Raw genomic sequence first — 23199 nt, 5'->3', positions numbered from 1 at the left:
AAGACCACGGTCCGGACCAAACAGACGAAATCTGCTCAGACGAAAAGGGGTAGTCTCGGCCCGGATCAAACTGAACAGAGGTTTGGTTCGTCTCTAGTGTGAAAGCATCTTCTGTATGGTTCAGACTTTCAGACCGTTTACAGGAGGATCCGGATGTTCCCGCAGGATTGCTTGAGTCTTCTCCTCCTCTCCTGCCGGCGACCATTAAATGTTCGCACAACGAGGACGTTCATTTGGCGTATTTGAACTAGCCTCGAGTATAGTATTCGGTATAACTTACCGAATGTATAACATTTATCAAAACACGAACTTTGGTTCGGACCTTGGTGCGACTCTCAGGTGTTAAAACTGCTTTTACAATCCACCACTAGTCAAAACTCATTTATGTTCATAAAATGTTTTATGTTCAAAAATGTATGTTCTTTTGTTCATGGATTACAGAAACAGGCCTAACCTAACCTCAAACTCAAGGATAAGAATTGTAATAATTGTTACTTACAGTACAATATCCCATACTGTTGCTGTTGGTTTCTGTCGTTCTCTCCTGTGTGTGTTTGTTTGTCCCTCCTCTGTTCCCGTCCATCCTCAGAGCTCCGCCCCCTGATATCAGCTGTCGCCTGTGATTGGCTGAGAGAGTGCAGGCTCATTAAAGGCTGAGATATAAAAGCAATTCTACAGACCTGTGTTTGCTTTGCACACATTTAGCCATTTGGGGAGTTTGGTTAGTTATGTTGTTTATTATTCTGGCACGGCCTTTTCCAGGTAAAAGTTAAAAGCTTTAAATCATCTTTTAAATAATCTTAGTTAAAAGCTTCAGTTTTCATGCTTTCCTTTTTAAAAAGAGTTAATTATTTAGAGCTCTTTTGAATCTGGTTACTTAGTTGGCACCGCTTTTATCAGTTTTATGTTGCATCCAAAACACCAAGAACTGTATCAGCAAGACCTCAGATCACATGACCTCCAGTGCTAGTTGCTCATTTGCATGAATTACAGTGGGCCACGCCCACTCTCACTGTCAATCAAACAGTCCTCTTCTGCTGAAGTAAAGCACAGTTTGTTCACTAACATTTTTAAACAAATGTAAATTTTACAGGTTTTTTGTTTTGTAAGCCATAGCCCTGTTTCACCGACAGGATTAGACTTTTGTTTAATTAGAATATTCAATTAGAATTAGAATCGTGCCTTAGAAATCAAACATTACTGATGTGCATCTTGAGACAAAACAACGGCAGACATATTTTAAGAAATGCATTTTAGTCTGGGACTAGATTAAGCCTCGTCTGTGAAACCGGGTCATGTATAAGTGGTGCATATTATATAGTTTTGATCATATTTGAGTGAGAAAATAACTTTATTGCATCTAAACCATTGAATGCATTTATATCAAAGCAGTTTCATCCATAGGTTCTGCTTTTGTGTTGGTAATGCAGCACATTTACTAAACTTTTCATGCGTGCTGACTCAAATTTAAGATTAAAATGTCATCAAACATTTATTTCTTCCTAGCTGTGTTTCAAAGAGGCTTGTCTATTCATTCATGCATCACTTAAACAAAAAAAAGTTTAATTTGTAACTGGCTTTTAGATTAGTTAATTTTGTTCTAAAAAAGTTCAATTTGATTGACACTTTTCACTTTTGAGACACTCAGATGCGGTAGACGTCAAGACTCGTCAAAATGAGAGACTACACTACATTAAGTTAGTAATACATTGAATATATTTTTCGTGTTCCCATTTGCTCAAATAACAAAAGAAAATCTCCATAATATTGTTTTCCACAACTTTCACAAGAGGAAAAAATAGAGAGAGATTCATAAAGGCAGTCAGAGAGAAATATGGCAAGTTGATCGCGGATGTATTTTGTTGTGTGTAATATCATACATTAATGTTCATACATTCTTTTAAATGTAAATTTATTTTAAAAAAATACGACGCTTATGACCGTTAAAAACGCGTCATCAGTCAGAGATGAAGGTCCGTGTGTTTACAATGATATATTTAAATGTATAAACCGACGGTTTGTCTTTGGCATAGCAACAGCAGGCTGACCCATCATGTAAACACTGGGTTGCTATGGAGACAGCGGTTTATCCAGTCAGTTCAGTTCAGTCGGCAAAATGGAAAACAACGAGCAGTCAAAAGTGGACGAAAGATATGGATATTTTGAAAACTGTGTATTAAAAGCGTTTAATCTAAAGTCTGAACGCTGGCAAAAATGTCTTGCCGTAGAAGAACAACGAGAGGTCATTCAGGACTTTTTAGATAAAGCTGACGAGACGACTCTCGTCGTGTCCCTCGGCTCCTCCGGACAGCTTATCCCAAAACTCGGATTCTCGGGACGCGGGAAAAGCAAATCTGTGTATTTTGTGAAACATAGCAAAACAGCGCTGTCCGTCAATACCATGAAAACACATTTAACTTGGGGAAGTATGTCTCATTCTCCTTTGGAGGAGTTCTCGGTGCTTTTGGAAAAGGTGAGTCGAGTTCGCGCTGCCCGATTGGCTAATGAATCATTCTTTTGAATCGGTTCTTTGTAAATGAATCACTTAATCAGATTTTCAAAATGATTGTAAAAGCCGGGTTTGTGAGTTAACAGTTACATAAATTCATTTATAAATGCAACTAATGTGAGCATTTTTAGCTATCAAATACAGTGTTTGATACAAACTGCAAAGCTATTAAGTTAACTAACTTAAGTTTTATGTACCGAGTTGAAATCGTTTTAAAAGACATTTGCAAATTACAACCGACTTTGCTTCAGTGTTGTGACGCATTTATAAGTGAAAGAACATTGAAGAGATGGAAATTAAATCATCTTCTACTCACCCTGGTGTTGTTGTTCCAATGCCTCGTGTCCTTCTTTCTTTTCGGACCACAAAAGGAGATATTTTGAAACATGTCCTGCACGCGCTCCGGCATTAGAATGGCGACCAGACTCAAACCGTACAAACATATATAAAAGTATCACATTATGGTACAATGATGAGACGCACGCCATATATAGAAAGTGTTTGGGAGGCAATAACAGTTACTATAAGGTTTTTTGCGAGAAATAAACTGTATTATTCAGTCAAAATACTGAGCCGTTAAGTAGTGATAGGAGAACCGAAGCTTTCCAAAGTTGAATCAATTGAACCAATTACTTCGCAAAATGATTCACTGTTTCGAGACGTTTCTAAGCAGTTATGAGGTAAAGAAGCCTCGTTTCCTAAACGTGTCACGTGACGTTTGCAGTATGAAATTAATAAAATGTCGGCACTGTGTTATGATTATGATGATACTGTACAATTACGGTAAAACACTCGTTGAGTCAGCAGTCTGAACATTTTACCCCAGGGCGTTCATACAACTGAATCAATTGAGAATCTCACCTGAGAATCCTAAAATCATCAACAATCTTCATCCACACAGTTGATTTCTGTTTTTTGTCTTGACAGATTATGGTTTGTCACGGATAATACCGGGTATTTCCCAACTTTATTGCGTTTTCCGTCGTCTTGTGAACGGGAGTGTGAGCGGGCGCCTCCGCTAGGGGGCAGCACACGACACCGGCTGTAATCACGACAGGCAAACGTCGTGCTTTCTCACTGAGATTAATAACTTACGTCATGGAAAAATAGCACAACAGGGAAAAATGATTTTGATTAATGATTACTAGGACAAACACATTTTTTCTGTGTATTAACTTGCACTGGTTAATTGTTCACCACAAGACTAGTAATGACGCTAACAAAGTAGTAAATAATGTCACATTTGATTTAATGACGACTTTAAAATAACAGCTGTTTTATTAATTAATGAGTTTTATTTTCTGTGGCAATATTTCAGCAATCCGTTCGTGTTTTCCCTGTGCTGTCTGTTGGCAACCGAACGATTCCTTTGAGTCGGTTCTTCTTATCAAAGAATCACCAGGTCAAAGAGTCCGCAGAACTGTCCGAAAGAATCGGTTCACATATTAGTTTGCACCGTTTTTAGTTCATTTAACCAGTAGAGTAAGTTGTAGGATAATTCAGAACAAAGAACTTATATATTCGACTACAATTGATTGAAACGAAATTGGCAATTACATTTAAATTACTTTTAACTTTAAAATTGCATTTTTAATATCACATAACATTAGGGAGGGAATTCATTTAGTGCTTTCAGATTTACTTTTTCTGCGATGTTGTTTTGTTTTGCACTTCTCTGCCCTCAAACACCTGCTCATAATGATGAAGATCTACAGGCTGGACATTTTACATAACTTTATTACTGAGAGGTAGGCCAAGGTTAGCACATGAAACCGCCCAGCTAACAAATGTGTTATAAAAATGTTTCGCTAACATTATGTTATGACAATGTTATTTCTAAATGTTTTCTGAACGTACAGAACGTACATTTTTAAAATGTTTTTAAATAGTTTTCTGTTGGTTAAACTAACATCTCATTATCATCTTGGAAACGTAATGGGAACGTCACTTCTGAATGTTATCCGAACGTTCACTTAAAAAGAAATCCTCAATGTTTCAGGAAAAAAATGTTTTTGAGAACATTACTATTAAAGACCAGATAACTTTGAACGAATTAATAATTTTACTGGAAGAACGTTTGTTCCTAACTTTGAGAGAACATTGACAGAACGTTAGCGTTAGTTCTGAGAGCGCTCCCTGTGCTAATGTGCTGTTGTAGAGTGAGTCGTCCTTATGTGGTAATGAAGAGACCTGCACGACTTCCATTGTTCATGGCTTACTCATGTAGTGTAGGACAACAAAACCCCAGAGCTGTTCCCCAGCAATGAGCCGTGACCCTTGACCCGAGAGAAGCGTCTCAGCTCGTCACTATAGCAGGAGCCGCTTCATTAATGCCAACACTGGGTCAGGTGACGAGACAATAGGCTAATCACTGATAATCACATCAGTCTGTGTGCCGTTCCTAACACTCACAGCATGACTAACCCTCTTCTGCCTCATTGTGTAATTATATACTCTGCACCATAAACTGGGTTATAGTAAAGGCTGCTGGGTTAAAGGAGTCGTTCACTTCAGAATTAAAATCTCCTGATAGTGTATTCTCCTCCACGTCATCCAAGATGTTCATGTCTTTCTTTCTTCAGTGGAAAAGAAATGAAGGTTTTTGAGGAAAACACTCCAGGATTGTTCCTCCATATAGTGACTTCAATGGGGTCCAACGGGTCGAAGGTCCAGATGTGAGTTTCAGTGCAGCTTCAAAGTCTCGATCCAGCCGAGGAATAAGAGTCTCATCTAGACAAACCAGCGGACATTTCAACCTGATTATGTAAAGTGTGTCTCATCACAGCTAGAGCAAGACCAGCATTTGTGGTTAAAAGTATATAAATGTTTATTTTTTGTTTAGAAAATGACCAGTTGTTTGTCTAGATCAGACTCTTATTCCTCGGCTGGAGCGTAAAAAACTGCAATTTGGACCTTCGACCCGTTGGACCCCATTGAAGTCACTATATGGAGGAACATCCTGGAGTGTTTTCCTCAAAAACCTTCATTTCTTTTCCACTGAAGAAAGAAAGACATGAACATCTTGGATGACGAGGAGGAGAGAACACTATCAGGAGATTTTAATTCTGAAGTGAGGGCCTCCTTTAACCCTTAATCACTCCTTGGGGTCCACTGGACTTTTCCTTCATTTTTAAAAAGTGTTACCTTCATCTCAGGGGCATGAAACTCTGTGAATTTTCCTAAATAATCTATCTAAACAAGCACAAAAAATCTGGGCTTGATTCGGTTGTTCTAAAGGTGTGTAAAAATGTTTTTACCTTGGGGTCAGATAGACCCCACACTGAAAATGACTTTTTTAATTTTGTTTGTCAATTTTTTAAAAATAAATCCAGTATAAATATGAAAATTTCTACATATAAACCAAGGTCTGGTCCTAGAGCATAAAGACAAAGTGGAACAAACTTTCTATCTCATACACACACACACACACACACACACACACACACACATGTGTGTGACTGCAACAGAGAGCATTTTTAGAGTTGTTTTTTTCTGAGTGACACACACAAAACGTCTCAGGTTACGTATGTAACCCTGGTTCCCTGAGAGGGAATGAGACGCTGCGTCGAGACGTGGTGGGAACGCCCTGTGTGATTGCGTCGTGAAGCACGTGTATAATCAGTCCAATGGAAAGACGAGACGTCATAGGCGGGTGACGTCATTGACCAGGAAGCTATAAAGCACCCCTGAGACAGACTGCGACAGCTTCTGAAAGCCGAAGCAAGTCGATCACAGGCATGCAGGGAGTATGGCAAGGCGACGCAGCGTCTCGTTCCCTCTCGGAACCAGGGTTACATACGTAACCTGAGACGTTCCCTTTCAAGGGAACTCGAGCTGCGTCGAGACGCGGTGGGAACCCTATACCCACTACGCCATATGACAAATGCCTGTTCTGTATGAAGACCATGCGCACACTAGGAAACAAGCACCCTAGTCCCTGGAGTGGAAAGGATATCTGCTCTGATATACGAAACCATCAGTGTGTTGTCCGGAAGGACAAGCACATGGTGACCTCTCGGGTCTGACAGGAAGTATTGAGATTCTCGGAATACCACCATCACTTCTAGCCAATTATGTGCCAAAAAGGAAGATGGTCCTGCCAAAGACCCTTCGCCGAGCGACCACTCATGATCACCCCCCACTTGTGAGGGAAGTATCCGTCGATAGCATTATGCGTCGACAAAAAGCCCCCAACACTGGGCCTGGGCGAGGAACCAAGGTTCTTTCACATGACCGAGGCACGTAGGCATAGCCGTGTGACCTTGATCATGCGAAAACGGATTTCCCCTCGGAGAAAACCCCTTTGTCCTGAGCCACCACTGCAGGGGTCTCACATACAGAAGGCCAAAAGTAATTACGTTGGACGCAGCTGCCATGAGACCCAACAGTCTGAAACTGTTCCACAGTGAGTGACTGGCCTAGTTTTACCCCATCTACGGCGAAGCCGCAACCCCAACATCTTTAAATGAGACAGAACGACATCTCGATGCCGAACTGCCATCTGCTCAGATTGAGCTAAGATCAACCAATCGTCGATAAAGTATAATACGCGAATGCCCTGGAGTCTCAGAGGAGCCAGAGCTGCATCCACGCATATTGTAAAGGTGCAGGGTGATAAAAAAGGCCGAATGGAAGAACCCGATACTGGTATGCTTCGCCCCCGAAAGCAAACCTCAGGAACCTCCTGTGATGAGGATGGATAGTAAGCGTCCTTCAAGTCTATTGTGACAAACCAGTCCTCGGACTGAATCTGTGACACAATCATTTTAGCGTAAGCATACTTTGAACTTGAGATTCTGAAACCTGCTGTTTAATTGACGCAGGTCTAGAATAGGACGCAACCCCTCATCCTCTTTGGAACAATGAAGTAACGGCTGTAAAACCCTGACTGTCTACTGGGAGGAGGAACCCCTTCTATAGCTCCTTTTGCAGAAGTGTCAGTACTTCCTGCTCCATAACCAGAGCCTGCTCGGGGTCCACCACTGTGGGGAGGACCTCTAGAAATCTGGGCGGACGAGAACCGAACTGAATTCTGAAACCCTTTTCTATAGTGTGCAGGACCCACTGAGAAATATGTGGCAGTAGTTTCCACACTGCCAGAAATTCTACTAGGGAAACCAGTCTCTCGAGACTGGCCTCTGGATTTGGTTGAACAGTCACTTTGGTGCCCTGAAGCGGCGAACCGGCAGGGAACAACCGAACTGACCGTTCTACGCCCCTCCTCGGAGGATCATATGGGGACGCTGACACCTCGGTGCCCTGAACGGAGAACCGGCAGGGAACAACCGAGCTGGCAGCGCTGCGACCCTCCTCAGAGAGTCGCACCCCAGAGGGTGCCGAGGAGAAACGATTTCTCAAAAAAGTCCCTGCCCCGGAGGAACCTTCAGAAGCCTGATAGCCTCAGCGTCAGGACTTCTTGTCTAAGTTTTATTAGAGATAACGACAGTCCTCAGATCTTGCCTACCTCTAACTAGCTTTGTTCCTACGACCCTCCTCGGAGGATCGTTGGAAAAAGCAGGCACCTCAGTGCCCTGAAACGGCGAACCGGCAGGGAAACCAAACTGACTGCTCTACGTCCCTCCTCGGAGGATCGTTTGGGGACGCTGACACCTCGGTGTCCTGAAACGGCGAACTGGCAGGAAAACCGAACTGGCAGCGTTGCGACCCTCCTCAGAGAGTCGCACCCCAGAGGGCGCCGAGGAGAAACGATTTCTCAAAACCGTCCCTACCCCGGAGGGGACCACCCTCAGAAGCCTGCAGCCTCGGCGTCAGGGCTTCTTCTTCCAAGCTATTTTAGAGATAAAACAGTCCTCAGATCTTGCATATCTCTAACTGGCTAGACTGCAACCGCCACCCAGGTCCCCCTCGATTGTGGATGAGCCCGAATGGCGAATCTCTGTTTTGCCGCACTCTATGCTGCGAGGAGCTTAAGTATGCTGAGACTGCTCCCGCCCAGCAGTCTCAGGAACATTAGATCGGTGAGGAAGAAACCTCTGGAACGCTGCTGAAGAGTTTATTTCTTCGGGGTTTTTTTTAAGCGGAGCGTCCAGAAGAACAGACATATTTTATCTTAATTTTTCTTTACATCAGAAAAACTATATATATATATATATATATATATATATATATAAATATATCACTCCGTGGCCACCAGCAGGAAACAACCGAACTGGCAGCGCTGTGACCCTCCTCAGAGAGTCGCCACCCAGAGGATGCTGAGGAGAAACGATTTCTCGAAACCGTCCCTCCCCGGTATAGTTTATCTGTTGCGCAACGCAATTCTCGAATAGCGTCAGTGCTGTTACATCCTCACATTCTTCCATGTCCTTATATACTTTACCTACCAGTGCTGCCTAATAATATTTATCTATTATTTATGATGGCTGTTGGGTAACGTCGGGGTTATGATGACGCCAACACGGGAGAGAGATAGCTCACAAGCGTCTCTTTAACCCGAGGCACTGTCATACCATGATACTTAATACCCATAACATTACTATAGTAGAAGTTTAGGAATAAAACACATAAACAGAAACCGGTTTATTCCACGATCTCGACACCTCAGTGTGGAGATAGGGAAAAAACGGCACTCCCCGACGAGGAGGCTGAGATATAAAGATTTCCTTATATTTTCACTCTCATATATGTTCGGCTGGCCAGTAATATTTAACTTAGCAACAGCACTAGATAAAACCTCCTTTTATAAGCTCCTCTTTATTCAACAGAGTTATGAGCTGACTTATTTATTTATTTATTGAAAACTCATAAACATCTGCCTTATTTTGATATTTTTTCTAAACAAACATTAACGATGCCAATTCCTCGGAACTGGAAATCGCAGCATGAGTGCCTCATCCCGGGGAGGAGAAACCGCCCGAGATAAGGCACTGGATCTAACAGGTGTTTGTTAGAACCATTTGCGATCCCCAAGATGCGCGTCGACGCCGTGCCTCGGCAGCAGCGGGACCCAAGGCGCGCGCACCGAACCGTCCTCCTCGAAGAACGGCCGGCGGGAGCGGAGCGTCCTCACGAACAGCTTCTCGCAATGCTCACAGTCAGCCCCCTCGAGAACTGACTGTTGACATGCTCCACTCCCAAACAAGCAACACAAAGCTTAAGTGTGTGTCCCCACCCGTGATATAACGTGGGCAGGGAACAACACAACGCTTGCTTGCTCTCTTTTGCCATAATATATATATATATATATATATATATTGCAACTTGACAGACAACAATAAATATGACAAGGACAGAATACACAGATCCGCTTGCTGAAGGCACAGAAGCTGTCGCGGTCTGTCTCAGGGGTGCTTTATAGCTTCCTGGTCGATGACGTCACCCGCCTATGACGTCTCGTCTTTCCATTGGACTGATTATACACGTGCTTCACGACGCAATCACGCAGAGCGTTCCCACCGCGTCTCGACGCAGCTCGAGTTCCCTTGAAAGTGAACTAAAGACTAATAACTAATAACTCCAAAACTATAGCAACGACAGTCAAAAGATAGGCATCGTTTGATTGAAAACTTTTCACATTTTTAGAAAATATAAATTACATTAAATTTGGGCATTCTCATGCCGGAAAACTGCTGATAAAAGACAAAAAATATATAGCATTTTAATTTTGAATTTGCATATCTTTCTTATTTGACATGGAATAACTCAGGAAGGAAATAAGAATATTTTTTGGTGAAGTCCCTCTACATGTGAGCTGCATCTGGATCAAATTTTGTGGTGATTGCATAAAGTTATCAAAAGTTACAGTATTTGGAGCCAAGATAGCATTTTCAGTCTTTGACGCCCCCTAATGGGCATTTTTAAAATGGTTCCTCCATGAGGAATATCTTATGATCAACACAATAGATTATGTTCATTTTGGGCTGATTTTAATTGTAATAATATGCGGTATAAAATGATGTGCCATTTACAACGATCTGTGAATGTTTCATGAGCTGTATGATGTTTTTGACACATTGCAGTACATAGTACAAAAACATATTTTAAAGATTTGGAAAGAAAAATTCTATTTATCAGCAAATAACTCTGCACCACTTAGGAGTTCATCAAATTGGCTACATTCATTGTAAACTTCAGACTCTAAGCTTTCAAATGACACCTATTTTGTGTTAATCAAGGCAGTAGTTTTGAAAAATATGATTATGATTTTTTCCGCAGCTAGGTGGCGCCTGCGGGCGGTACACTCCGGTTTAGAGGGACTACTCAGCACTCGTTAAGAGTTAATCAAAGTGCTTGGATGTATTAAAAAGCTGAGATTCTAAGCTTTAAAAAGATACCAATTAAATATATATATCATAAAGTTGTGAGGAGAAGTTGAAGCATCAAGAAAAATTAAGTGAAAATAAAATGAGTCCCTATTGACCTCTATTGGATATATGTGGTCATTGCACTTTCTTTCTTTAACTATAATTCCTAACATTTTTCCACAAACCTGCAGATGGCAGTATTCTATCCCTAACACATAGAGCAATGTCCAAAAACCATTTAGATTTAATTAAGATCATTATTGTGATTATAGTGATTTTTTCATAAAAAAATAATTTTTCATAAGCCAATTTATGGCGTAGTTAAAGCTGCAGTCGGCAAGTCTGGCAGATTGAGTCGACTTAGCCAAAATTTTGAATGTTTACAACTCTCATGCCCCTCCCCCACTACCAACGAGCACCCGCCCATCGTCAGTGCGTGTGTACCTGATTTTCTGTGAACGCGCGTCTCTTCAGCATTGATCAACACCATGGACTCGGAGGTAGGCTGCCCTGGCTAATCTATCCATAGATAGCAATAACCGAGGAATTGGAAGCTTGTTAGTAGATTTTCTCTCCGCCATCACGCTTCGTACAATCTTCAGGCGAACTTCAGGCGTGTCGTGTGCATCTGCGCGAGGGAGAGGGAATCTGACGTGTGTGCACGACCTGTGATTGACAGTCAGATCTCACCCCCCCCCCCCCCCCCCTGCGCTGATTGGACCCGATGAGACGGGAGCGGTGGGTTTTTGCAAAACAAATAACATGCTCCAGGTGGAGTTAGAAGCTCGGGTTTTTTTCTAAAACCAACTTATTTATGTTGTTCTGTCGGATTATAGTGTCAATTTCACTGAATTTGATAAAAAAAATGTTGCCGACGGCAGCTTTAAGTAATTGTGCAGTAAATAGGTACAAAAAGACCAAATATCCACAAAAACACAGCATTAATGTATAGTTGAGAAGTAAATAAAAAAAATAGATATATAGCCATGTAAAAAATGTATATTTTCGTTATGCAATCGCTCTGTAAAAGTTTGGGGTCTATCGGACCCCAAGGATACAAACCGTATACCCTACTTGAGGAGTGATTAAGGGTTAAGATCTGGGTGTATCACTAGCTGTAGCTGAAAGTCTCCACAAACACTGTCACAGCATACAATTCCTTTGTCTAATTGTTTAATTTTCTTCATTTTAGCTTGTGGAACCCTATCTGTCCAATTTGAGGAACAACCGGGACATTCCTCAGGTTGTCTCTCAGGACCTCATGCGCCAAGCCCACGATCTTAAAAACAAGGTGTTTGTCATGATTGGAAAAGTCAAAGGCAAAACGTTCCTTCCTTTGCCTCCAGGACTGGAGAAGCTCGAGCAAGTTCCTCATGAAGGAGATAAGAGGTGGCTTCTCAACAAACTGGGGTTTTAATAAACATACTTTTTTTTTGTCTGAAATATTTAATTTGCATCTTCGTTTGGTAATATGTTTGCAGTTTGCATCACGTGGATAGAAGCCTCATTTACTCCATGGAGACGGTTGTGGTTGATTGGACGAATCAAGTGTACAAGGTCCTGAAGAAGGACTCCTCCGAGCTGTTGCTGGAGGGCACGAACCCGACTCCTCATGCAGAGCTGAGCTTCTGGAAGACCAGGTGAGTGTGACTCCGGCACGGGGAGTTCAGTCTCTGATGTGGCCTGGAAAAGCTCTTCAACCGTGTTTGTCCACTTGATGTTGTGTTGCAGGCTTGCTGACCTCGAGGGCATTCACTGTCAACTCCAGGCACCTAAAGTGGCCACGCTGGCGGAGCATCTGTGTGCCATCGACAGCAGTTATTATCCTGCTTTTGCAAAAATGCTCCGGGATGTTGTGGAAGGTGCGGTGTTGTGCACAAACATCAGTTTTGCCTTTAAACGTGACGCATTAAAGATGCTTTTTACCATGTTCATCTGTCTCTCTTCCCAGTCTGTCAGTAACGCTCTGTTAACTTCCTGTCTCTATGAAGCCCCTCCTCCTGAAAAGCATACTGTGCTCTGATTGGTCGGCTGGAGCAGTGTGTTGTGATTGGTCGAGCGCTTCGAGTGTGTTTGTGAAATGCCCCGCCCCTTACCATAACCGCCAGTTTAACACACTACTAACTAACTCAACCAGGCCCCGCCCCTTTATTCTGCGTATGAATTATTATAATGAGGAATATTGTGACGTGTTCGTTCCCAGGAGAAACTCAAGAAACAATGGAGGCGTTTCAGGAGTTCAGAAACGAAGTAAACAGAGCGTTGGGACAAACCTGCTCTAGTAGAGTAGAAAAAGGGCATAATATGTTATCTTTAATTGTATGAAAGCTATGAATTTTATCAATTCTATAATAATAATTTTATAAAGCTCTAAATGAGGCGGAGAACATCAGTGCCTTCCTCAAGCCGATGGAGAATGGTTTGGAAGATCTGGAGAGTGCAGACTTCAGTGAGGTGAAGGAGAAGATCGCTGGCCTCATGCACACAGTGTGTCTGATCTGGGCCAACTCCAAATACTACAACAAACCGGCCAGACTCATCGTGCTTCTTCAGGAGATCGGCAACCTCCTCATCCAGCAGGTATTCTAACCTAGAAACGCTTCATTTAAAGGTACACCAGTGTCACTGGGGTGGTACACCTGTACCTTATTTACCCATATTACACCCTACAGAAACACCCTAGATGGTGCAGTACATGTTAGTACCCTTTGAAAGGGTTCCGTCGCAGTGACAGCTTCTTTGCTTATTTGTGTATAACAATTAAATGTTATATTAATAGTTAACGAGAACAAACTATGAAAAATATTTCTCAAGCATTAATCTTACAGTAGGTCACTTCAACAATTACTAATATTAATATACCTTAATATTATTTAATAGAGCAGCCGCCAGTTGCATAAAACACTTTGACTAGTCTTACAAGTTAGTCATCTATTTTTTTCTTTAAGTATGGTCATAACTTTCATAAGTCAGTTACTTAAAACCTTTGATTAGTCTAATTTAAACTGAAGAATAAGACTGATTACTCCTTGGCAAACTGCTAATTAGTCAAACTAGTTCTTAACACATAGTGGCTAAGGTTATGCAGCTGGCCACTGAGCTAAAATGAACAGCTGTGTTTTTATAACCAATGTTAACAAAGATGTATTATGTAGAATACAATGTATTGCTCATTGTTAGTTAATTTTAGTTGGTGCGTGAACTAATGGGACGTTACTGTAAGTGTGAGCGCTTCACTTACTCGTCAGGCCCGGAGTTTCCTGAACCCAGAAGACATCCTGAAAGGAGACGTGCAGGAGAGCCTCCAGCGAGTGCAGACGGCTGTAGATGTGCTGACGTACTTCAGGAACACATACGAGGACCGACGGGCCAACCTGAGTCAGTACCAGAGGCCCGAGAACACGGTTCTGCCGTGGGATTTCTCCCCACTCCTGGTGTTTGTTGGGCTGGAGCACTTCATGAAGAGACTGAGAGCAATCGAAGTAAGCAGAGACACTTTTCATGTACTTGCATGTTCACATACAGGCCAACCAGACATTATTCAGACACCAGATTTCATTTTTGATGTATTTTGTTTACTAGTGTGTGCAGGACACTATAGCTCAGAGCAGAATAAAGTAAACTGTGACATTTATACCCAAACACTTTTCAGACACTTTGACCTGATCATGTTTTCTGAAGTGTTTTTTATTTAATTGCTAATGCGACCTTTTTGGTATTATCTAATTGTGTAGTTAAATTTAACAGCTGACAGATATTCAACATACTTCATGTGTGAGACAGTCTAACAGAAGGACGGACAAAACAAAAGTTCTTGTCATATTTTATTACCATTTTCTAAACTATAGCGAATTAACTGTGATCATGTGAGGAATGTTAAAGGTGTCTGAATAGATGTAGGTCTGACTGTATGTGCAGTTGTGCATAGCGTATGCTTGGGCCCTAATCCTGAAATGATACAGGCGTTCTGGGTAACTAAGCTATATGGAATTATGTGGGGGGAAAAGTGATATTATATGAAAACAAAGTTGTCTGTTTTCTTTTTCATTTCCACTGTCTAGACTCTCCTGCTGACGGTAGTTGACATGATGAAGCTGGAGAAGGTCGAGTTTGGAGGGATTCAAGGAAAGTCTCTCTGCCGTAAAGTCCAGCACTTACATCAGTCCTTCTTGGAGAAATACAAGACTTTCTCAGAGACGCCGTACGACTGCTTTGATGTTTGTGATTTGGTAAGTGGGCAACTTCTGCAACAACACGCAACAAACGCACAGATGACAGGTTGGCGTTCCTTGATTAAAGAGTGCTTGTCTGCAGGAGTTTGAAGCAGCTCTAATGAAGCTCCAGCTCGCCGTGGACAGCTCTGACCAGCAGCTGGGTGCCATCTTTGGTTGTGCTTTTGATAATGCGTCTGGACTGGATGACGCTTTCAAGGTGGGCAACACTTTCTGCTAGTGTAAAAATACAGTAATGTTGCGAAAGCGTGTTTTGTTGTGGAGCTGCACTCATGCTCCCTGGGACATTACACAGACAGTTTCAGAGCCTTGCTCTGTCTTTAATGAGTTATAGACACCTGCACATTATCAAGTCCCGATCAGGAACGCAGCCTGTGTTTTAGGACTGGAATGCACACAAATCTCCACAGACTCGAGATCTTTAACAGAGCTCAAACCCTGCAGGAGAAGAAAACACACTTTAGGGGCTTTTTTATTTCTGAGTTGTACTCGCAACGAGCAGAATATTCCACCCTGGAACATGTTTTCATTACTAGCATATCTGATTTTTGCAGTTGATAGTGCCGTGAACCATAACAATAAAAAGTATGTCTCTGGTGGAAAGCATTTGTGTTTGTTTTTTCAATACAAAAATGACAACCCAGCTTCATAGAGTCTCTGCTTGGCAGGTTTTGTTGATGTTCGGCAGACTGTTGGAACGACCCCTGATAGCAGCCGATGCTCAGACTAGATATCCCCGGCTGATCACAATGTTTGAGGAGGAACTGAAATGTTGCAAGATGATCTTCCAGAATCAGATGCAGAAAGAGGAAACCCAGGGTTCGGTCTTCATCTTCATTATCGACACGTAACATCACTGGGGTGTTTGCTATTATCTCATCTTGTGTTTTTAACTGTTATTGGTCTTCCAGGTTACTCTCCTGTCTTCAAGAACATGCCTGTGGTTTCTGGAGGACTGAGATTTGTCCAACAATTGCAGGAACGCATACAAAGCCCTTACAATAACTTCAGATTCATCAACTACCCGTAAATATCTTATGCTTTGTGTTTTTTTGAGAAGGCTTGATTGGGAATCGCCCAACAGTTTGTTTTCTTCATTAAACATCTTTGTTTGTGTTATGATAGGTGTCTGGAGTCTGTGGAGGGAAAGGGGGTGATCGAGAAATACGATGAGCTGATGCAGGAATTCAAACGGTCAGTTTATATAATATACACAAGGGCTATATGTGCACACAGGGGGCTAACAGGCTAACAAGACACACACAGATCATAGGGTGGGTGACATGACCACGATCCCCAGTGAGAGTGCCCGTCATTATATCAGTATCACTGAATGAGTCATTTTATTTCACTATAACAACAGTTATTTTTCATAAAATTCTAAACCCAATGGCCAACTTGTTTGTTGGTGTCTGTGCTTTGAGAATTGGTCAAGTCAAGTCAAGTCAAGTATATTTGTATAGCGCTTTTCACAATACAGATTGTATCAAAGCAGCTTCACAGTATTAAATTAAAATAATACAACAAGGTTTGTTTCTAGTGGAATTTATTGATTGATAAAATCTAATTAAATATCCCCAAAATATCCTCTCATAATAATTGGCCTCATAATGTGTCTTTTATTCATTTTTAGGGATTGTTTTGTTTGTTCTATGGAAGGCTCAGCTAAACAGGCCAATAAGAGACTACTATTATTCCTTTTAATTATACAAATGCCACATTAAAACAATTACAAATGTATTTGTCCAATTAAATCCCTAGTATCTTAAATCCCTGTTACTAATCTTGTTTATTTCCATTGTGTGTCCCAGTTTATACTCTAAACCCAGATGAACAATTTTTATTTATCCAATATATAGACCACTATGATCCACCTTTGTTAAAATAAATGGGCCTTTTTATTGAAGGACCTGTATATTCTCTGCTGCAAGCGTGAGCATCAGGGTGTAAGTAGAAGATATGGGTGGTATTGCTGAGGGACCTTCAGGCTCTACATGGAATAAACAAATAAACATGATTTATTTGCTCATTTAAGGCGCTAGTGTCTGTAGATTATTACTTCAGGGTCTCATTTTCTCCAATTATGTGCAATGCTTCCATAGCACAGCATGAACAATGGTTTTGTATAGCGTAGCTAACGCAGGAACGCACGCGACTGCCCACAGAGTGTCACAAGAGCGCTTTTATGTGTAACCAAGGACTTGTGTTCATGTGTGTGTTTTGCATGCAGTTTCCCTTCATATGATAAACTAATTATGCATTTCCCAAGGAGCCAGATCTGTGTTCTCTCCAGTCAGAATTAAGCCCCCTCGTTAGATGATGGGAATCACTGGTGTTGCGGAAACACAATTTAGCCAGAGATGTTATTGGTATCTCTTGTCATAATATCTTGTCAGTGAGATGTATGACTTGTGTGAAGCAAAAAGATATTTGATTTGGTGGACCGCAGCTCTGCAGCTGTAACAAGACCACAACACCACACCAAGCGCACAGAGATCCAATAAAGGCCAGAGTGTACAGTCTCTCACAACAGGCCTATAAAGAGATTACCGTAACAGTACAGGGAGCCGAGTGATGAATGCTGAGCTTTGGTCAGAACCAGCAGTTCAATCATTCTCACGCACATGCAATCCTACTTACATAAGGACTTTCTGCTGGAGGACTGTAATCTGCACATAATATGTGCAAGATTGAGATTTGAATACTTAAGAATTTGCCTGTTGTGTTCACAGGGATCCAGGATTAAACCTGGCCTATCCCATTCCCAATTCCTCGACGGTCCTTTGAATAATATACCTCTACAGCATTATCTAATAATTGACTCAGCCAAAAGAAGATGTTTGAGAAAATGTCCGAGCTGCTCTTTTCCAGACAGCGAAGGTTTATACTGATTTATACTGTCAAGCTCCAGCAAGGAAAACAATGCATATAAAAGTGGCTTTATATTCAGAGTCCTCTAAACATCCTTACAGTAAGTTCATGCCATTATTTACTGATTATATTTCCCTCCAACGCAGATGGAAAATCTGATTTGCGATTGTATTTGATGCAAAAATGCCGTCTTCAGAAATGTTGTGCAATGCTTGACATCTGAGATTTGAGAGATCCTGTGGAGGAAGAAATACCAGCTTAAAGTCAGATTTGTGTAGCTTTATTGCACACAAGTTGCATGAATTACTTGTAATACTTTTGAATAAAGCACCACCAACGTTTGATGTATGAAGAGCAACTATTCATTGAAATCCTTAATTGTGGCATACATCAAAAAAATGTCAGTAATTGTCTTGCTGATTTTTTCTTTTTTCTTCAGATACTCCTCTAAGCTGTACGACACCTGGACTAGCTCTGTGGCCGAGGAGTCACAGTTTAATCTCCAGAAGCCGCTGATATCCCGAGAGCACCGCACAAGACTCATCTCCGTCAACTTCAGCCCGCAGGTCTCTATACACACGCGTGTGCTCAGCATGTTAATATAGCTCTGCATGGGCTGAATGTGAGTGTTATCTGGTCCTGCAGCTGGTGTCGGTTCTGCGGGAGGTGAAGTACCTGAAGGCCAGACAGGCTGAGGCCATCCCAGATATGGCTGATGACATCTATTCCAAGAGGGAGTTGCTGTGGCAGTATGTGGCCAATCTGGAGCTCACAACCAGCTGGTACAACAAAGTGATGAGCACCGTGCTGGAGGTGGAGATGCCACTGATCCAGAGCCAGCTGACAGACATCGATGCCAAGCTCAAAGAAGCGGAGGAGAGCCTCTGCTGGACAAGCCCAGGTACAGATCTATCCAGACCATCTACAGACGTCATCATGAACACCCGAATCTGCCTAAACTTCAGCCTCCTTCAGTCCAAACGAAGGCAACACACTTATCTCAGTGATATCTGGCAGCTAATAGGAAATCTCTTATCTCTTAGAATATAAATCTCTTTTTTGTTGTTCACAGCATTTATTATGGTCACACTTTACAATAAGCTTCATTAGTTTACATTAGTTAATGCATTAACTAACATGAACTAACATGAGCAATACATTTGTTACAGTATTTATTAATCTTTGTTAATGTTAGTTAATAATAATCCAGCTGTTTGTTGTTTGTTCATGTTAGTTCACAGTGCAGTAACTAATGTTCACTAATACAACCTTTGATTTTAATAATGTATCAGTAAATGTTGAAATTAATATTAACTAAGATTAATAAATGCTGTAGAAGTATTGTTCATTATTAGTTCATGCTAACTAAGGTAGTAAACTAATGTTAACTGATGAACCTTATTGTAGTGTTACCTTATGACATAGAGCTCTGATCAAAAAACTTTGATCAGTTTGTGTTTTTATTTTATGATTGAGGTTTATTATATTAAGTATTCTTATTTTTTATATACGCTCAAAAACAAAGCCTGTGTTTAAGTCTGGTCTCTAAATCAAGCTTTTTTTGTACTTTGTTAAAGGAATAATTCACTGTCATGTTCCAAACCCATATGATTTTCTTCTTCTTCCGACAAAAGCAGATGTTTAGCAGAATGTTCATGCTGCTCTTTACAATGCTAATGAACACACCACAAATTATCTTTGCAAATGTCCATATTGTCATGATGACATGATAATCCACTCTTTTGATTTAGAATACTCTAACTAAAAAGTCTACTTTTCTAATGTGTTAGGAATCTGGGAATACATCCAGGACAAACGTGAGATGGTACATGACTTGGAGCAACGGCTGCAGAGGACTAAGGACAATGTGGAGGAGATCCAGACTATCATGAAGAGCTGGACTACGCCAGTGTTTGAAAGGAAGGAGGAGAAGAAAAATACTCTCTTAAACCTGGATGATAAGACGGAGCATCTGGAGAGAACGTACAACCACATCCGAGCCTCAGGAGCCAAGATCCATCAGTTACTGAAGGTATGCTGTGACAAAAGCCAGTGGGAATCCCGTCTAATGACAACTGACTAAATGACGCATGTTAAAGGAGCGATTCAACATTTCTTTTGTTTTTCTTTTGTTTCAGGACAATTTGTCACTGTTTAAAGCAGAGCCGTCCTCTGCCCAGTGGAGGAGTTATGTGGAGTACATTGATGAAATGCTCATCGATGGTTTCTTCGATGCTGTTGAGAGCTCCCTCAAGTTCTTCATGGAAAACACAGGTGTGCTTACTAAAGTAATCATAGGGGTTTCCCAAGATGTTCCTGCCATTCCTCACTGAGACCGTAACACACGATTCCCCCGATACAGACGAGAGTGCTGGCCTGGAGCCGCTCTTCGAGGCCCAGCTGTGTCTGCAGGCTCCGGAGATCGTGTTCCGCCCGTCCCTGGAGTTTCACGCTTCAGACGGCTTCCCTCATCTGGTGGAGAGCCTCATCAGTGACGTCTTCAGGATCTCCACGCTTGTGCCACGATTATCTGAGCACATCGGTTTCCCACACTATCAGGTACTGATGCCCAACAGATCACTTCATCTGGGTTTAGCTGTGAAGAAACTCAAAGATCCTTCATTGTCTTCTTTAAAGTCATCGTGAAACGGGTCTAATACATTTGACATGGTTGGAGGGGAAGTGTGAAAAAGGAATAAGGGTCTGTGAGGTCAGCTGAACATTTGTCATTTCAAAGGCAGATCAAGTCATTCCCGGAAAACAAAAATATATAAAAAAATGTTTTGCCACCATTAAGTTAAGTTAGTTTTCAATAAGTGATGAAAATGCTATTTCTGAATGTTTTATAAATGTTCAAAATGTCCAGAAACATTCCATTGTATATTATTCTTGTGAATGTTCTCTGACAGTTCTGGGCCCGGTTTCCCAAAGCGTTCTTATCTCTAAGTAGTTCTTAACCTATTCCTTAACCTCTCTCTTAACCTTATGGGATGGTTCCCGAAACGTTCGTACGCTAAGTATATCTTTTGTAAGTCACACTTTCGTAAGGTTGGTCTGGACCATTCGTAGCTCTCTCTTAGCGTTGTTGCAGGTCTATATGAATATAATTCTGAAGTTTTAATACACCCAGACAGTATTAAATTAGGCTAATTCAAGTGTTTTCATGCAAAGAATAAAATTGTCATTACACTGATTGTTGTTAGATTTTTAATTATATTATTATACAATATTATTAATTGAATTAAAACGCTCTTTTAAAGGCCAGTGAAAGCATAGGCTACTGTCAGTTAAGTCCTATTCGGACGCTAATATTGTTTCTCATGGGCTCGTCCGGTATTTGAAACATTTACAGGGGTAAGTCGGTGATTTTAGTGCCGCCCGAATCCATAATATCAGTGTTTTTCTCACCCAATCCGCGTAAAAATCCCTGGCCAAATTAGTACCTTCTGTTTTTTTGACAAACAGGTCGTGTGGTAATTTAATTGCCGTCTGAATCCACATCTCCGAGTTTACAAGAGATTCAAAATTCACGGTTTAAATCCTTTTTGATCACTGCCGAGCACCGTACGCAAGATGTAAACTTTTATTACTGAAATGCTGGAAAGTATTTACACAAGAACAATATTTCATCACAGCTCCACCTCAGCGAACAAAAATGGGAAAGAAAAGGCGGCATGTAAATTTTTGAAAAGGTTATTGTGGCAGCAATATATGTTACAATTTTAAAATATGTAGGCTAGGCTTTTATAGGCTATTATAGTTTGAATTATTTTTTATAATATCCAATAATCATAATAAATTGAAATTTCAACTATTTCTGAAGTGCTTCTTTTATAAAGATGACCGCTTTTTCACATAAACAGCCCCTGCACGAGAGAATAATTGATTCTCGAGCCATCGATATCAAACAATTCAGCACCATTGCCACGGACAGCGCCGGGTAACGTCGCACGTAAGAAGGTATATCTTAAGCGGCTTCCTAAGGTATAGTTCGGGGAACACACTTAGGAAAATAAACAAATTTGGTAAGATATATCTTTCGAGTCTTCTTAGCAGGCTAAGAGTGAGCGTTATCGGGAAACCGGGCCCTGAACGTTAGACGAACATCCAACTAAAACGTTTCAGAAAAATGTTCCACGAATGATCTTTAAATTATGTGTTTGTGCTAACATTTAGAGAACATTATTAAAGACTGGATAACTCTGAACAAACGTTCTATAACATTTCTGGAAGAATGTTTGTTCATAACTTTGAGAGAAGCTTGCCACAGCGTTGGCTAGAGTTCTGAGAACGACCCCTATATGCTGGTCTTCAAAAGATTATAAAGAACAAACTGAAACCAGAAACGTGTATTAAAACAAGAGCAGACGATTATTTATGTTGTTTACAATCGGATATATTGACACAGTGGTCTTGTTCCTTCAGGATGATATGGAGGACATGAGGGATCTGGCGGAAATGAGGCAAACTCTCATGGAGCGTGTGGAGAAAATCATGGGAAAGTGCCTTGAGTACCGCAACACCCTCGAGCGCTACGCCTACCTGTACGTGGACGAGCGAGCGGAGTTCATGCAGCAGTTCTTGCTGTACGGGCACATCCTCACGAGCGAGGAGATCGAGGCCCACGCTGAGCACGGGGTCCCAGAAGCCCCTCCGCCGCTCGAGAGCTTCCGCCAGCAGGTCGACTCGTACGAGCGCCTGTACGAGGAGGTGTATCGACTGCAGCCCATACATGTGTTCGAGGGCTGGATGAGGGTCGACGCTCGAGCCTTTAAAGCTGCCCTGCTCAACGTCATCAAGAAGTGGAGCTTGATGTTCAAACAGCATCTTATTGATCGTGTCACTAACAGGTAAAAGCACTGAGTAGTATGCTAATCAGAGGCAACTGAAGCTGCAAAATGCTCTGCCTGATTTCGTACAAGGTGCTTAAAGAGCTTAAAGTGCTTGAATTCGACGCTTTGAAATGTAAGACTTGGAAAACCCCTGAAAACAGCCGTATTTCTGAAGAGGTGCTTGAATTATTGAGAGAATAGTGTTCAATTTGATCTTTTCACACCCATCTGATGTTGATATAGAGCCATTTCACAGAGCTATGAGCGTGATATTGCTCATAAAAATTATTCAAGTATATTATACAGCTTTCATTCTTCAGGTCTATATACATATACATATACATATTCAAGGGAGAAAAAAATCAGTTTGAATATGGAAAGCGATATCTTTGTCATAGCAAGCTTGTAATAGTTAAAGTCACCGCAGTCATTGCATCTGCTGCACTTTATTTGTGCCATTTTGTTTTATTAGTGTTTTTATTTCTATATTT

The 23199-nt window shown here is 41.4% G+C and overlaps 1 protein-coding gene across 1 annotated transcript in view; it reads left to right on the top strand.

Moving 5' to 3' along the window:
• The first annotated feature begins 2424 nt into the window (after positions 1–2424).
• Positions 2425–23199, top strand: part of dnah9 (dynein, axonemal, heavy chain 9) — a 117545-nt gene continuing 96770 nt past the window's right edge. The window contains exons 1-17 of the mRNA XM_084433490.1: positions 2425–2473; positions 11966–12162; positions 12255–12413; positions 12505–12635; positions 13142–13353; positions 14022–14255; positions 14835–15002; positions 15088–15204; positions 15674–15824; positions 15917–16031; positions 16131–16199; positions 18316–18442; positions 18522–18777; positions 19667–19908; positions 20015–20150; positions 20239–20435; positions 22302–22726. Coding sequence (XP_084289616.1) covers positions 2429–2473; positions 11966–12162; positions 12255–12413; positions 12505–12635; positions 13142–13353; positions 14022–14255; positions 14835–15002; positions 15088–15204; positions 15674–15824; positions 15917–16031; positions 16131–16199; positions 18316–18442; positions 18522–18777; positions 19667–19908; positions 20015–20150; positions 20239–20435; positions 22302–22726 — 2981 coding nt within the window. The 5' untranslated portion in view covers positions 2425–2428. The remainder of the gene's footprint in view (positions 2474–11965; positions 12163–12254; positions 12414–12504; positions 12636–13141; positions 13354–14021; positions 14256–14834; positions 15003–15087; positions 15205–15673; positions 15825–15916; positions 16032–16130; positions 16200–18315; positions 18443–18521; positions 18778–19666; positions 19909–20014; positions 20151–20238; positions 20436–22301; positions 22727–23199) is intronic.

This window comes from Rutilus rutilus (genome assembly GCF_951802725.1).
Source record: "Rutilus rutilus genome assembly, chromosome: 16".
Taxonomy (NCBI): domain Eukaryota; kingdom Metazoa; phylum Chordata; class Actinopteri; order Cypriniformes; family Leuciscidae; genus Rutilus; species Rutilus rutilus.
This window is presented reverse-complemented; position numbering and strand designations above follow the sequence as displayed.